This window comes from Panthera tigris, chromosome D2 (genome assembly GCF_018350195.1).
Source record: "Panthera tigris isolate Pti1 chromosome D2, P.tigris_Pti1_mat1.1, whole genome shotgun sequence".
Taxonomy (NCBI): domain Eukaryota; kingdom Metazoa; phylum Chordata; class Mammalia; order Carnivora; family Felidae; genus Panthera; species Panthera tigris.
In genome coordinates this window covers 58,559,567-58,575,245 of record NC_056670.1, presented here as the reverse complement: position 1 = coordinate 58,575,245, position 15,679 = coordinate 58,559,567, and the positions used below count along the sequence as shown (strand labels likewise).

The following is a 15,679-nucleotide window of genomic DNA, read 5'->3' as shown; positions in this document are numbered from 1 at the left end:
CTGAGCCCTTCCTCTCTGATTTTGTGACCTTACTGTGCCTACAAGGTGAGGACAGTCCCCCTTCCGGCCTGCTGCCCTGTCCTACAGCCTCTCCGCCACTCCTGCCAGGAGCTGCTCCCGGCATCCTCTGGCTTCCTCTGTTCCTGAATGGCTGCAGAGGGAGCTCACTGCAGAGAAGTTCGGGCAGGGCTGAAGGCAGGCAGAAGAGGAAGCCCTGAGCAAAGCGGCCAGAGGCTCCCAGGTGGAAGGGGCTCCACTCTGGAACACCTAGGAAGTGAGGACCTCTCTCCCTTCCTCTTGGCTTCCCTCCCACTCTCCCTTCTGCGGGGACCAGGCTGCAGCAGCTACACCTGCAGCAGCTTTGCAGCGGCCGCCAGCCCGCCTGGTGCTGTGTGCTGCCTGGTGCGGGCGGCCCTGAGCCCCGGCTCCCGCCACTTGACCTCCCGTGCCACCTCCTTCACTCTGACACCTCTCCCTCTCCTGGCTGGCCTCCCTTCTCTCCTTTCCCACCTTCTAAGCTTCCTGAGTACCCCCCCCCCCCACCGCCCTTAGCCTGGTCTACCAGCTGTCCAGAGCTGACGGTCCCTCCAACTTCCTCCAAGCTCTACTAGAGGCCCTTGGCTGAGATGCACGGGATCCAGCCCAATTTTCAAGCTTCTGGAGCTCCTTGCTTTGTACTCCCGCCATTCACTCCATTCTCCTCAGGCCAAGCCAGCTCAGAGGCCTCTTCCTTTTGCCCCTCAGCCTCCCCGCCTCCTTCCTCACTCTTCAGCCTTCCTTCTGACTTCTGTCCTCCTCTCCCACTCCCGCCTCACCCTCTCCTGCCCTCACGGCAGAGAGTGGATGTCCCCTCCACCTCCCTCCCTCAGGGGCTCCTGGACCAAGGGGCTCAGGAAGTACCACCTGCACCCCTGCACCTGCCCTGCTACCCCTCTGGTCTGAAGCAGAGAAGAGAAGCTATGTCTTGTTACACAGCCCTGGGGCTGCAGACCAGGGCCCATGGACTGAATCAGGCCAGAAATGGTGTTTTCTTTGCCCGGCACAGAGTTTTTAAACCCCAAATCTTCCTGCCTCTGGGCTGGGCCTGCATATTCCAGGCCCTTTTTCGTCCAGCTCTCACCAGCTCCATCCCATCTCCTGCAGCCCTACCCTCCTCCATCCACGTCCCTACGGTAAACCTGACCTCTCTAGAAGGTCAGCAAGTCTCATTTTCTCTCACTGTTATGTGAAAAACACAAAATACTTCCTTATCATATATATTATCCCTCAGAAACCAAAAGACAGAGTCCAGTGTGTGTGTGTGTGTGTGTGTGTGTGTGTGTGTGTGTGTATGTGTGTGTGTGTGGTTGTTGAGGATGGGCTACAAGAGGAACGTGGCTCTACAGCCTCTCCCCTCTCCGTACCTCCCCTCGACATACCTTCTTCTCCCACCCAGGAGTTCCCACAGGGAACTGCACAAGGCCTTGCCCCTTCTCCTCCAGTGCTCGGTCACTCTCCTCTTATTTCCCACTCCCAACAGCTCCCCGAGGCCCAGCCCTCTCTGGAGCCCCCAGGCATCTGCCTGTGCCTTCATGCCCTTCCTGGTCTCCAAGCCCACTCCAGTTCCCATTTACGTGGTTCTCACACATAGCCTCTCCCTTCTTTTCCTGGCATCTGGGTTACTGGGGAAGGACTTGGAAGCTGGGCCCAGGGCCTGGTCCTTGGGAGAGCTCTGCCAATGACCATCCCCCAGTGCTGCTGCCATGCCTCCTGCTGGAGGGACCCGCACTCCTTGGTGGGTCTCTGTGACACAAGTCTATAGGAAGGAGACCCACTGGGAAGAGCATCTTTTCGGCTGCTTGTGCAGTTGGCCCCTAACTAGTCCTGCCAACTGGGCTGGGAGTCAGGTATCTAAGAGAAGATGGACCGCTGACCATTCAGCTCTCCACTACAAAGGTGACACCACTGTAGCCAGGGCCCTCTTTTGGGGGGCTAACTGGACCATGGAGTGTTACAGTGCCAATAAAGATTGAAGGAAAATTTGACCTGGGTTTGCCCAAATTACAAAACAAAGAATCTTCAGCTGAGTCCTATTATCAGCCAATGGCCCCATGACTGCATCACTGGTTAAACTGGTGGGCCAGAGACAAGGTGTCCAGCCTCTGTCAGTGATTGTAGGTCACGTCCTGTGGGCCTTCCTCCCTTTGTTCTTGGCCTCCTCGCCCTTTTACCAAAGAGCAGACACGGGATGGCACACACATACATATACAAATCCACATGCACTGAAGATGTCAACCTCTATGCCTAGAAACCATCGTGAATACGTGCAAGCTGCACCTTGATGGCACCAAAACAACAGGCTCAACAGGAGGAAACCATTCAACCCCGTGGCTTCCTGGTAGATAGATAAACCCAATGTGATTTAATTTCCCATCTGTTTCACTTGTTACTTGGGCATTGTCGTGAGATACTGTTTCCCACGCCTCAGATCTGTCACGGGCCCTTCTCTCTTTTCTAGACTCACCCACATGGCTGGTGAGCTGCACTGACTGAAGCTGTACTTGTAACTGCTTCCTTTGCAAGGGTCTGAACTCTGGACAACTGGCTTGGGGAGTGGGGGGAAACAGCAGGGGTTCAGAGAGGTGGTGGCCCAGGTTAGAACACTTTAGTGCACTCTTTTAAAGGACCAGAAGTGAAAAGGAAATACATATACGTCGTTTCCTCTTGCCGTGAGGACCTCCAGCTCCAGGTAGCAACAAAGGGGGACTAAGGACAAACCTGAAACTAAGAGGGGAAGTTGCAAAGTAGCTACAGCCAGAGATCTCCGAAGCTAGGAGCATATGGTGGAGCCCTTGGCACACAGTATTCCTTTATCAGTCCTGCTCACAAGATGGGGAAGCAGGACCCCTATCCCATTTCGGCTCATACCAAGCCCCTCTTCGTGGTGCAGGCTCTTGGTGGCAGGGGTCGGGGGTGGCGATTCCCCTTCTGCACCAGTTACTACCATTGCCACTCCTTCTCTGGAATCTGTGATGTTCTAGTCTATAAGCACATACCATCACATATACAACCACACTCTCTCCCGTGCGCCAGAATAAGCCCAACTGTTCCCTCCCAAACCGACTTCCAACAGTGCCTCTCCGTCCCTGGATCTACTCTACACAATAATTCACCCATTCTGCCAATATGCACACAAAGCCGCTGCTCTCCCCTGCCACAGCCCACTCCCTCCCCAACCTTCCCTTCTCCAGGCACCCTGTTTCCCTTCTCCAGGGTCTGCTCCTTCCTGGCCCCCATCTCCACTGGCTAATTCCCCCTGTGGCCCCTGTATTGAACTGTTGTGTTGTCCATTTCCCTGTGACAAGGGCTCTGGTTACAGAGTTATTGATTGGTTTTCATGCAGACAGATGGGCCCTTCCCGAGCTCCCATCGAAATCCCTGGCTCTATGGGCTGATTGTTGCCTCTCAGGGTGTAGGATTGCACTGGAGACCACCCTCTATGCAACCTCCTTTGCCCAGGCTGTGGACGGTAATAAATGGAGGCAGCCTGAGCGATAATAAAAGCAATTGAGTAGGTTACCTGTGCAGACACAAGATTTATGCCTCTTCATATTTGATGTGATTGTTTTATTGAGTTCTCAAAATAGTTGGGACACTATTTAGCTAGTTAGTTAGGAGTTTCCCTCTCTTTTCTTCCTTGCATCGCCTTCCAAAACCTACCTGGAGTTCTCACTAGGAACAAGCCCTCCTGTCTTCCTCTTCTCCAGAGCTGCCAGCTGAGGTAAGAGCTCAGGGCCACCAGCCACTGCTCTCACCTGAAGCCATCTGGTGGCCTGAGGGCCCACTTTGAGCCAGCCAACGAGAGAAACAGTCAGACCAATACAACCACTGGCCGAGAAGTCTAACATAACTAAGGGAACAAAAATGATCCTTCGGGGGGAGAACTCCAGGTCGTTTTAAGAAATAAGATCAGCAGTCCCGCCTATTACACATGTTTGTCTAATGACAGGGGGGAACCTCAGCAGCGGGAGAGCCCTCCCCGGGGAACGACAGGTGAGCAAGGCTTCTCAGGCAGAAACTGTCATATTCGTTCGCTATTTGGGGCTCTTTGTGGCTGGTAGGTCCCAGGCCACAGAAGGCAAGTTCTCTGTCCTTATTTCTCCCATTCTTCTGAGGAGAGAAGTCTTCCTCTTAGCTCACCAACTTGCCTTAGCTCTTTGGCGTGAGACCACCAGCCCTGACCACGAAACAGCTCCACGACTATGGAGATGGGGCAGGTGAAGCTGCCCTTCTGGCCAAGTCAGGTCTAAGAGTCAAAAGTGCAATGTTGTAGAACCCAGGTTTCAGAGAGACAGACACAGGCTCTGGCCCTGAACATGTCTACGTGTCTTCAGCATTCCCTCAGCTAGGATGAGTGGCTCCTGGCTTGTTTGGATAGTCTTTGAATGAACAGCTGGCCCACGACTGTCACCCCACTGCCAGACCTCTGATGAGGCCTGTGAACGACACAGGATGGAATTCTTGAACAGCCCTGGGACTGCAGCCTTGAAGCCACTGTTGCCACTGCTGGGAAAATGAACGTGCTCACTTAGAGCCAAACAGGCTGAGAGAGAGTGTGGGTAGCAGGTGATCAGCGAGAAACTGACTCTGGAAGAGTCCAGTCCAAAGATCTAGGAGCAGGGAAGGCCCTGATCCCAAGAGTGTAGGGCAGGCTGAAAAAGTTAAGAGGGCAACGGCCTTTTTGTCGACTTGTTCCAAGGGGGCACCCTCAGGGGATCCTCCGTAACCCTAGACTCTACTTGGAGTTTGCGCCTATTCTTTCAAAGGAGCAGTACTCTCTGCCCAGAGCAACAGCCAAACCAGGAGACTCTGGCACATAATCAGGAGAATCCTTCCTGCCTCGTCAATTGCTCAGCGTTATAATTGGGTGACTTCCTCCTTCGGTAGCATCACTTCCCCCATCTATAGGCCATTTCCCACACCAGGCTTCAACCTCAAGTCACCTGTTCGTAAGCACCCACCCTCTACAGTGGCAGCGTGCAAGCTGAAGAACTGGCAACTCCCTGGTCAGCAATCAGTAACCCAACATCAAGAATGAGTCACAAAAGTTCCACATGCTAAGCAATCCAGTCAACCCTCTGGGTGTTTGACAGTGGTCTCCGGGGGCAGGAGTGGCTTTGGGAGGCCTCCCTGACCTACTCCATTGACTCAGAGAGGTATTTCTCTGAGGATTTGCCAGTGGAGTGTACGGATTGAATGTCCAAGCCTTTATCGCGACAGGATCAGAGAAAGCCAAAACCAATTTTAGAGGCACGAAAAGCAATTGAGTTTGTAACCATAACAGCATATTTCAAGTGCGGCGACAGCATCTGTTTTGGGGAGGAGAAAATGAAAAAAAATCTCACAATTTGGCTCAGGTGGGTGAGCATGTGTGGACTTCCTTTCTTGCCAACCACCGGCACATGCACACTCTGACAATGGTTACACGTACCTAAGACGAGTGGGCACCTCACCAACAGTAAGACTCTAAACTCAAGAGCCACCCTTTCCCCAGTGCACTTTCTGCACGGAGGAAAGTCTCCAGGCTCTTCCTACAGAGGATGAGAATTCACAAAGTTCCCGACATCACCAACGCTGGCAGAAACATCCCGCTTTATCCGGTTTCAGGGTGGACCAACAAATCTCAGAATAAACCTTTCCTTCTTTCAAGCAAAGCACCTACAAGGATGAAGCTAAGGGCACGGGGGCCCAGACGCATCCCTCCAGCCCCAACTCAGCAGCACACTGGGAAGCCCTCAGAATCTTCCTCCGAAATTTGAACCACGGCAGGACTCTGTCCCACAGTGAAATCCAGAATACCCTGACTGCTCCTGGTTGACAAAGCAAGCCAGGAGGCCTAACCACAGGCCCAGGGCTGGTTGCCCATGCTGCCCGTGGCTTCCCCGTTCCTCTCCTCCCACTCTCTCTCCATCTCCAGCAACACCTGCCCACAGATGGCTATTTCTACACACCCGAGGAAGCCTCTGTGCCCCTTAGGTGGTGGGGCGCCACGCTGAGCAGACGGGGCCATGGTCAGAGCTGTCAAGCTGAGGCTGTTCTCTTCCCACTCTCAACCCGCTCTCTACTCCTCACTCCTTTACCTCCCCCCAATTCCGGTGGAGTACCCCAAGGTTCCTGAGCTTGATCCTGGGGTCACCCGTTCCCCGTCTTCTGTGGCTTTTCAGGATGAGGGCATTCCCAAACTCTTGCATGAGCCAGCTTCCCAAAACATCTCAGCCTGAGAGGGTATATGTTGGGGGAGAGGCGGGGGTGGGTGCTGGACGGGGTGGTAGACAAGGGAGGCTGCCACCATAACTGCCTTGATCGCTCCGGCCCTCTGCCCATCAAGAAAAGCAAATTGCCTTAACTGTGCGTGTCTTGGGTTCCTCCAAAGGCTTGCAAATCCTATCACTGACAACAAGCATTTCTCTGGAACGTCCCCCAGAACACCAGCGCCCAGTCCCAACAACACTGCTCTTCAGCAGGCTGCTCTCCTCGCAAGATCTCAGTTCCAACTCACTCCCAGGACCAGCAGACAGCCAAGAGGCTGTCTCCAGATGGCTCAGAAAACAATGCTTTGTCCCCTGCCCTTCCCTAACCGCCAATCCTGCCCCGGCCCCAAAGCTTCCCCAGCCTCCTCTGGCTTTTAAATGCAAAAGACACATTCCCCTCCCAAACCACCCACAGTCTTTCTCGGGCTTCTTCCGAAGGTGTCTGAATGTCAAACCGCTATGCTTTCAACACCTAGTGAGCCAGGCCCAGGGAGCTGGAGGGTTTTCGGAGGGTGTATAATTAGCTGATCAGTATTATGTTACCCTGTTCATAACTGAATAACCATTTTAATACAGATGGCACACACTGGGATAATTTCTGGGGTCGCCTCGCAGTACGTTACAGCACGAGTGTGGCAGAGGGAATCTTCTTTAGCCAAGGTACATTCTACCAGCTAATTTTACCTGCTGTTTTCAGGATGATTTGGGATAATTCCATATCATTTGCAAAATATTAAAAAAAAAAACCTTAATACGTGATGCCAGTTTCAGGAAAAGGCACCATCTGAATTATTAGTTGTCCTGATAATGAGCCCATGAAAAGTGCAAAGAATAACAAGGGTAGGAAACCCTCTTCTAATTTGGGAATCTGCCTTAAAATGGGGGGGGGGGGGCAGGGGTTGAAAGGCCGGCCAAGCAGTCTGGAACTTGTACAGGGTCTCTGCTGATGTCAGATTGCACAGCTCCGTGATGTCGGAGCCATCCTGGGCTCTTGCATCCAACTGCTGTTTGCATGTGCTGTACCCAGCACAGGCCCATTTGCACACTGGCAGGGGTGTGCGTACATGGGGTGTGCACGTGCGTTCTGCCAGAGAGTGTGCTAGAGTAGCTTGGGGATTGGGAGACTACCTTGTGCAGCTATATGTGCGGCTCACTCCAGCCTATGTCGTCCCCATGTGCCTGAGCCTGTCATCTGGTGCAGACTGAGTCCTGGCCCTAAGCACCCTAAAGTTGAGCCTCGGGGTCCAGAGCTCTCCCTTCTTGCCTGGTGCCCCACTCCTTGTCCGGCTTCTCTACTCCCTGCCAACTGCTGGCTGGTGGTTAGCGTTTGCTCTGCAGGCCTGGATACTCGGTGCTCGTAGGCCGGAAATTTGTGCGGAGCTGGCTAGCATGGCCTGGGCTCCTGGGAGGCAAGCTTTGTGGGAGTTGGCAGGGAGGGTGGGGAAGCCAGAACAGGAGGCTGCCCCTGGAGAAGGGAGCATGCCTTTAGAAAGGGAAGTCTGTTTGGAAGCGATGAATAGACACTGGTCATTTTAAAGGCTTCGGCTGTGGGCTGTGATTGTCTCTAGATACCGAGGCACGTAATCTTGGAGTCTTAATTACCACAAACACTTGGATTCATTTCCAGGACGCCGGCGGGAGAAGCCTGGCAGGGAATACCCAGCCCTGAGCTGGAGACAGCTCTGTCTGTCTGTCTAGCTCTCTGCCTCCCAGGTCCCCTCTCCCTGCCCAAAGGACATTGGGGCTGAGATCCTGGAGCAAGGGCAGAGGCTGGAGAAAGAACAGAGACCGCAAGCTGGGAGTCGCGCTGGTAGGCAAGAGCTGGGAGCTGGAGTCCCGCCCCTAGCCCGTAGCCCCGGGCAGCTTGCTCACCTGTTGATGGAGGAGACGCTGGGCACCGTGTCATTGTCGCAGATGCCCTCGGCCAGGAGCCGGTCTCGGATCTCCCAGGCGAACATCGTTGGGTTCTGTCGCTTGTATTCAGCAATCTTGTCCACCACTTTGGGGGTCGCCACTTTGGGCTTGGAGCCTCCGATCACTCCGGGCTTGATGCTGCCGGTTTCATAGTACCTGCGCCCGGAAGGCCGGCGGGGTCAGCGAGAAGCAGGCTACGTACGGCGGGGGCAGGGAGGCTGCAGGCTCCAGAGCGGCCGAGCCACTCTCCCACCCGAGGCAACAGCGTGGAGGGAAAAGACTCAGCATGGCTGAGCCAGCTTCCAGAGGGCGCGTGGCTAGGGCGAGGGATAGCCTGGAGGATGAAGGGGAGGACGAGAGGGACACTCCCTCCGGGAAGGCAGTCACGGGGGAGGGGGGCTGTGAGCACACCAGCGGGAATAGGCGCCCCTGGGAGTCTGAAAGCCCAGACTTTCATTGGGAAGGAACTGGAGGAACAGCACGATTCCAGGCCTCCAGGCCCACCATGGCGGAGGCACCACCTCCAGCCCTTTCCTACTGAGCACAGGGGGCTCCTTTCCCCTACCCAGTGCTGATTTTTTTCTTCTCTTGGGGACCCATTTCCGTTCCCCACCCTGTTCCTCCAACCCCCCTCCCCAGTCTGCGTTAACTCTCCTAGAAGAGGAGTCCTTCCCTTACTGAAGGCTGGAAATTGGCAGCCTCGAGAACCCCGAGGCTGGGCGGAATTTGAGTGACCCTGCTCCGCCCTGGCTCCTGGGGCCGCGGCCACCACCTGAGCGCCCTCACCGAAAGGAGCAGCTCTCTAGATACCTCTGAGTATCTGGATAGCCCCTCTCCCACTGGCGTCCTTGACTTTTAGCCAAGTCCTTGGTCTGGAGACCCAGGGCGGAGGGATAAGGAGGCAAGGTGTCTCCCAGGGGCAGCTCTGAGGCCCTCACCTGCCCAGGATTTTGCTGACACAGCCGTGGCTGACCCGCAGCTGCCGGGATATGTCGCAGGGCCGCACACCCTGGTGGGCCAGCTCCACGATGCGCTGCCTCACCACGTCGGGCAGGGGCCGGCCGTTCACAAACACCCCCCCGAGCTGGTTCACACCCCCGTGCCCTGCTGGGGAGAGACAAGAAAAAAACACAACACCCCACAGACAGCAGGGACCGGCCATTAGTCAGGGTCCGCGGCCCAGGACGTGCAAAGGGAGCAGGCAGGGCGCAGGGGCATGATCCCGGACTCCCGGAAGAACAGTGGTCCGGTCAACACCACGCGGCGGATTGGGGATTGAAACCCACGGGGCGTTAGAGATGCGGGAGCGCGACGCTGGGCAGAGGGCTGGGAAGAACGCGTCTCGAAGGCCAGTACCTCGCAAGGGAGAAAGTGAGGGAAGGAATGGAGAAGCAGGGTGAGAGGAAAGAGGGAAGAGGGGGAATTAATGCAGGCAGGAAAGAATGTAGGAGAGGAAAGGAAGGGCCGAGCAGAGAACAGAAGCAGCGCGAAGCGGGATCCCGCCTGAGCCGCAAGCAAGGGGGAGTCGTTGGTGCGTGCTAGGGCTTGGAGGCAGATGATTTGGGGGGGGGGTGTCTGGGACCGGTGGACTCAGTACAAAAGGGTTCTAAGGACAGAAAGAGGCTAAGTCCCTGCCCCTCTCCTTTTGTTCCCTACCTCTTGTATCTATTTTTAATCAGAGTTGGAGTTTTCCTACCTCTTTCCCTGTGTTTTTGTTTTTATTTTATTTTGGTTTTTGACCGGGATTTTCCCTTTCCTTTATGTTTTCTGTATTTATATATTTGGGGGCCATATTTCCCACTGGTCTCCCTAGTGTCTAAAGTTCAAAGAACGCCAGGTGGAGGAGGGAAGGCTGAAGAGGCAGGGGCCCGGAGCCTGCTGCGCTCAGAGACTGGGAGGCAGCGGAGAGCGGCCGGGCGCTCTGCTCGGTAACAGCCAGAGAACGCAGGCTGCAGGGGCTTGTCTGCCTGCCGCCTTGCGCCAGGCTTGGGACCCATTGCCTTGCCTAGGTAACATGGCTCAGGTGGCCCAGACAGGCTAAGGGCTCACCGGGGCACCCCGTGCTGCCAGCCGGAGCCAGCTCCTGTCCCTCTGACCTCTTAGACCTCGGCAGCCTCCCAGGACACCGCGAAGCAAGGGCGTTTGCTCTCCCGCCCAGGACAAGGGCGCTGGGTCTCCAACCCGACTCCAGCGCGGGCCCTCAACCTCAGAGCCCAAGTGGTCACCGGATGCCAGACCTGAGGACGCTGCGCGGCGCCCCGTTCTCCCTGGCCTACAGCAGTCTAGAAATCCTGCACCCAGAGCCATCAACCCGCAGCCGCAGTTCCTGAGCAATCCAAGCGCAGAGTTCTAGCGGCCAGCCTGACCTGACCGGCAACCTACAGCCCCTGCCCTGCTAGCCTCAGCCGACTTTCGGAGAAAGCGGGGACATCTGTGTTCCGCTCGTTTCTTTCGCGTCCCCTTCTGGGGGTGCTGAGAGCAAGGGCCGGCGAAACCCCTGGGGAGAGGCTTCTGATCTGGAGGCTGAGGGAGGCCACAACCTCTGATTTTTGCCCCTCATCCCTGCTACTCTCCCTACCTCTAGCCCCACTCCTCACCCCTCCCCTCCCTCCAAACCTCGACCATCAATAATTTAGGCCCCGGGAGAACTCGCGTTACCGGTATGAAAAGGCGGCAGCTGCGGGCAGATTAAAGATGAATAATTCAGCCTCCCCGGGCTCCGGGCCCGGCCCCTCGTCCCCAATCTAAGGGAAGGGGATGGGAAGGGGGCACGGCAGGAGTCCAGGCCAGGGGGCCGGGAGCCGCCGATGAGTCGGGCCTGGAATGCGCCACTGCCGCCGGCGCGGACTCGGGCTCCGGCTGATTGCTGGCCCGCCCGCCGGCCCGCTTGCTCGCTCGCTCGCTCCGCGGTCTCTTCCTTCCTCCGACCGCCTTCAGCTCGCCTTGCTCCCCTTTGGGTTTCCAAGTGACACCCAGTGGGCGGCCGGGACTCGGCAGATTTCCCCGCGGAATCAGCCAGAGAGAAGGGCGAGAGCAGAGGCGGCGGAGCAGGGAGGCCGGCGGGCTGGGCGAAGACGGCGGGTCGACCTGGTTCCACTCACTCCGAAAAGGAGACAGGATTTCTGGCTCAGCTCACAGAGATCCGCCGCGGCCAGAGGGCCCTGACTTGGATTAGCTGTGCTTAGAAATTCTTTAGGAAAATATATTTTATCCCAGGAGTATTTTTTAAAGCTCCCCCTGTAACGCTAATTATATGCTTATAGAAAAACACAACTCTTCCTCCTCGGCTCTCTTGTCCAGAGCACCGATCCAAGCCAGGTCTAAAAAAGTTTCCCTGTGAAAAGTTACAAACCATCCTTAATTATTAATCTACAGAGGAGGAGAAGTTTTCTATTTAGAATTCATTTATCTGGGAGAGAAAAAAAAAAGCCTGCAAAAAACAATCTCTGAATTCTTCTCCAAGCTAAAGATATAGGACATGAATTAGATAAATTCAGATTTCATTAAAATAATTCCCTCTTTTTCTATTTTTTCATTTTTCTCCCCTTCTCTTTCTTCTGGAACATCCTTTCTGTTTTCTTTCTTTTATTTCCTTCCCCCTGTTTTTTTTTTTCTCTTTCCTTTCTCCCCAGCTTTGGCATTTGCTTGCCTTCCTTTTGTTCTTTCCCCCTCGTTTTCTCCCTCTTTGACTACCCACTGGCCAGGTCACTGGCTGGACCATTTTCACCAGGGAGTGGGAGGCCGGCAAGGAGCCTCCAGAACTGCAAGCAGAGCTTGGCTGTGCCCAGGGGCCGCCTGGCAGGCTCCTCTACTCCCATCTCTTGCTGACTTGGATTTCTCCTTGGAACCCCTCTTTGTTTTTAGAGCATCTCCCAGGGAGAGGCGGAGAAAGATGACCATCACATCCTGCCAATCTCAGACTCCCAACTCAAGGAGAAGAGAAGGGGAAGGAGAAGGGAAGGAGGTGGGAAAGAAAAGGAGAGGAAGGAAGTATTACAAACCAGCTCACAAGAAGCCCTGCCGGGGCCTGGAGGTGCTAGGAGCTGAGGGTCAGATGGGGGCACCCCACCCCCACACTCTTCTGCCTGATTGTCCTGACACTGAAGCTGCCCATGTTAGGAGTCTCCTCCTGGACAATCACACTCTAAGTTTGAGAAAGGTAGGGATGAATGGAGGGAGGGGGAGGTAGAGAGAGAGAGACAGAGAGAGAGAGAACAAACACCACAACACAAACCCCTCAAAACTGCCTGCCAATTAGTCTCCCAGCCCAGGGCAAGAGGGTGACCAGGGAGTAGGATGGCTGGAGCCAGGACCAGGGGCTGTGGATCGATGACCTAAGAAGAAGCAGGTGGAAGGAAGGAAGACAGGTGATGGGCACCAGGGAAGGTAGGAAGGCTGGTAGAGGGAGAAGTACCAGGAACATAAGGCAGAAGAGAGAAACTGGAGGCTTTGAAAACACTGGAAAATGGGGGAAAGAGGAAGAACGAAGGGGGGGGGGGCTAGAGAAGCCAGCGTGGTCCCCAAGGTGGGACCTGAGCGCAGGGGGCCAGGGCCACGCGGGGCGGGACAGGATAGGGTCAGGACGGGAAGCCCCGAGCCGGGACAGGAGCCGGGCGCGGGTACTCACGGTGCATCGCGGAGAAGGGGTCTGCTTTGCAGTGCATATCCATGGGGAGGCAGAGGAGCGGGAGCAGCGCGGCCGCCGCCGCCGTGTCGCCTCTCAAACTCAACTTCAGGACTTGAGGAGAAAAGGGAGGGACGTTGGGGAGGCGGGGGTGGGGGAGGTGAGCGGGCGCCCGGCAGCGGCGGGGCGGGCGGGGGGCGCCGCGCTGCGCTCCCCGCGGGGACGCTTCCCGGGCGGGTCGGAGCTTGCAACCGCAGCGACCGCAACTTCCCACCGTCGGGGCGCGGGGCCGGGCGGTCAGCAGAGCGGCCCCGGGGCGGCGGGCCGGGCCGGGGGGATCTGGGGGCGCATGGCGCGCGCGGCCGCTGAGGCCAGGGCTGAGGCTGGGCGGGGGAGGCGGCTCGCTCAGCTCCCCTGGAACCCGGTCATCCGAGAGGCGGCGGTCGGAGAGGGCGAGGAGCCGAGGGGGGGGCGGCCCGAGGGCGCCGGGCGGGGAGCCGGGCCGCTCCAAGTGCGGGTGAGTTGGCGAAGTTGGCAGAGAAGTAGCAATCCTCGGGATGTCCGAGCGGGCGCCTCGGAGAGGGGAGAGCGCGAGCCGGGCCCCCGCCCCCAGAAAAGGCAGGCGCGCGCCGCCGCGGCCGAAGGGCCGGGAAGGAGGGAGGGAGCTGAGCAGCGCCGGCCGCACCGGGCTGGCCCCAGGTGGGCTGCGGCTGCGAGAAGGCTCGGCCGGAGACTGGAGCCTCGGCTCCCGGTGTGTGTCTCTCTAAAAGCTGCAAAGCCCCCTCCAGACCCCCTCCCCCTCCCCGCGCTGGGAGATGGATGACTTGTCAGACAAAGGCAATAGATTCCACCACTCTGTGATTCGCCAGCGCCGGAGCCCCGAGCTTCGGCGAGGAGGGCCCCGCGCCTGTCACTCCGGTGCCGGCGAGGGGAGGGGAGGGGAGGGGGAAACGGCAGGGAGGGAGGGAGGGAGCAGCAGGCGAAGGAAGGGAGAGGGAGGCGAGCGGGCCAGGGGGAGGGGAAAGGGGAGCCCGGGATTAAAACTACACTGAGCAACGAAACTCGCCGATAAGATAAACGTTAGATAAGGAGAAAGAGCCGCCGGTCTAATGAATATTCAGGCAACGACAGAGTGCCGCGGAGCGCGCCGCTCTCGGCAGCCGGGCTCACAGTCCCAACTCACCCAGCCCTGCCATCCACCGGCCAGTGCCCGCGTGGGCCACGCGGCCCCGAGCCCGGTCCGCATCCCTAGTCTTAACCCCCCTCCTCTCAGCTCTGAGTTCCCTTCCGTTCCTTCCTGATTCTTCCTTCCTCTCTCTGGTCCTTCCCTCTCGCCTTTCCCTCCTGAGGTACCTCCCCACCCACGCACCCCCCAATCTCATTCCGGGGCAAAGTGCCCGGCAGTTTGTCCTCTTGCATCCCACGCGCGGCTGCGCGGAGGGCTCCCTCGTCCCCTTGCCCATCGGGGTCTGGGCAGCCCAGAACGCTCGGTTTCCGATGGAGCTGGAGACCTCCGGCGAGGACCCACCTGCCTCAGTGGGACCCAGCGGACGGTGGGACAGCCCCGGGACTTGGCTTCTGGACCCTCGGGTGGCCTGGGAGAAGGGCTTGGGGAGGGAGACAGTGCAGAGCGACTGGTCGCTGTCGGCAGAGGACGCGGGAGACGAGGCTTGCTCTCCCCGGCTGGGGAGAAGAGGCTGCGAACGAGGCTGAGCGCCGCCCGCCGCCAGCTTGGCGGCTCCCGAGCTAGCGCTCGGCCCGGGCCCGCTCCTGCCAGAGCCTCTGGCCCGGCCTCCGCAGCCTTCGTCCGCACCCGCTCGGTCCGTTCGTACGCACCAGGCAGGAGAAGCCCTTTGTCTCCTAACTGGTTAAGTACAGAATATCCGGGAGATCTTTATGAAATATTTTCCCTCGTCTCATAAATCATCTTGGCACTTCAGCTGATGTTTTAACTCTCTCTCCCTCCTTCGCTCCCTCCCCCCGCTTCCCTGGGTCTGCGAAAGGGCGGCTCGGGGAAGCCCGCGCTCCGCTCCCGCTGCCCGGTCTTGAGGTGCCTCTGGCCCCTGACTGCAGACCCTGGCGCCGGCGAAAGAGCCGCAGACTCGCGCCGCTGTCCCGCTGGCTGGAGCCCAGGCGGCAGCTAGGCTGGGTGCCGCACCTGCCCCACTGAGCCAGGAGGAGACTCCTCCTGGGCCTCTTACACCCGGGTTTTCCAGGGCCCCTAATCCTCCGGCCGGGATCCAGCCAGGCTCAGTCCCACAGGATTCGGAACCTCCCACTCCTTAAGAGGCTGTCTTTGGAATTCTGACATTTGCCTCCCTTCCTGGATCCTCCTGAGCCTGATCCGCTTAATCCACCTGCGGAGTAACTCCTGGGAGGAAAAAAAAATCCTCCCCGCCAACCCTCTCCCTCCCAGCCCTCACTCCCTCTCCCCTTGGTCGGCGGGGCTGGTTCCCTTCCGCTGGAGGTTGAAGGCGCAGAGTCCAGCCCCGAAGGTCAGTCTCTTCCTCTCGAGACCTGCAGATGGCGCTCCCGGGTTTGCTTTGGCCTCACAACCCCACGTACACGCGCTAACTTCGTGTGGGGAGCGAAAAAAGGAAAACAGAGTTCGGGCAGCCTAAAGGAAAGGGCTCCCAGGCCTGGAAGAAAGGGGCTCTCAGGTGGTATTACCTGGTACAGCCTTGGGCTTCCTGCAGGAAGGTAATTAACCAAGAATTGGGGTGTAGGGAGAGGCACAGAGGAAGGATCCTTGCTGAGGGGAGTTGACAACTAAGGGAACCTTTTGCCCCAGGTCTCCTTACGTTGGTTCAGGAAGTTAAGTCCGGGGAGTCTGAACTATTGCAGGAATAAA

General features: G+C 57.4%; 1 protein-coding gene across 6 annotated transcripts in view; it reads right to left on the bottom strand.

Moving 5' to 3' along the window:
• Positions 1 to 12,889, bottom strand: part of PAX2 (paired box 2) — a 77,777-nt gene extending 64,888 nt beyond the window's left edge. For 3 of the 6 annotated variants that reach the window (XM_042960902.1, XM_042960901.1, XM_042960903.1), the window contains exons 1-3: positions 12,832 to 12,874; positions 9,143 to 9,311; positions 8,163 to 8,360 (exon numbers count right to left, since the gene is read on the bottom strand). In XM_042960902.1, coding sequence (XP_042816836.1) covers positions 8,163 to 8,360; positions 9,143 to 9,311; positions 12,832 to 12,874 — 410 coding nt within the window. Of the gene's footprint in view, positions 1 to 8,162; positions 8,361 to 9,142; positions 9,312 to 12,831 lie in introns of all 6 variants that reach the window. The other 3 variants (XM_042960905.1, XM_042960906.1, XM_042960904.1) reach the window with 2 other exon arrangements.
• Between the last annotated feature and the right edge of the window lie 2,790 nt (positions 12,890 to 15,679).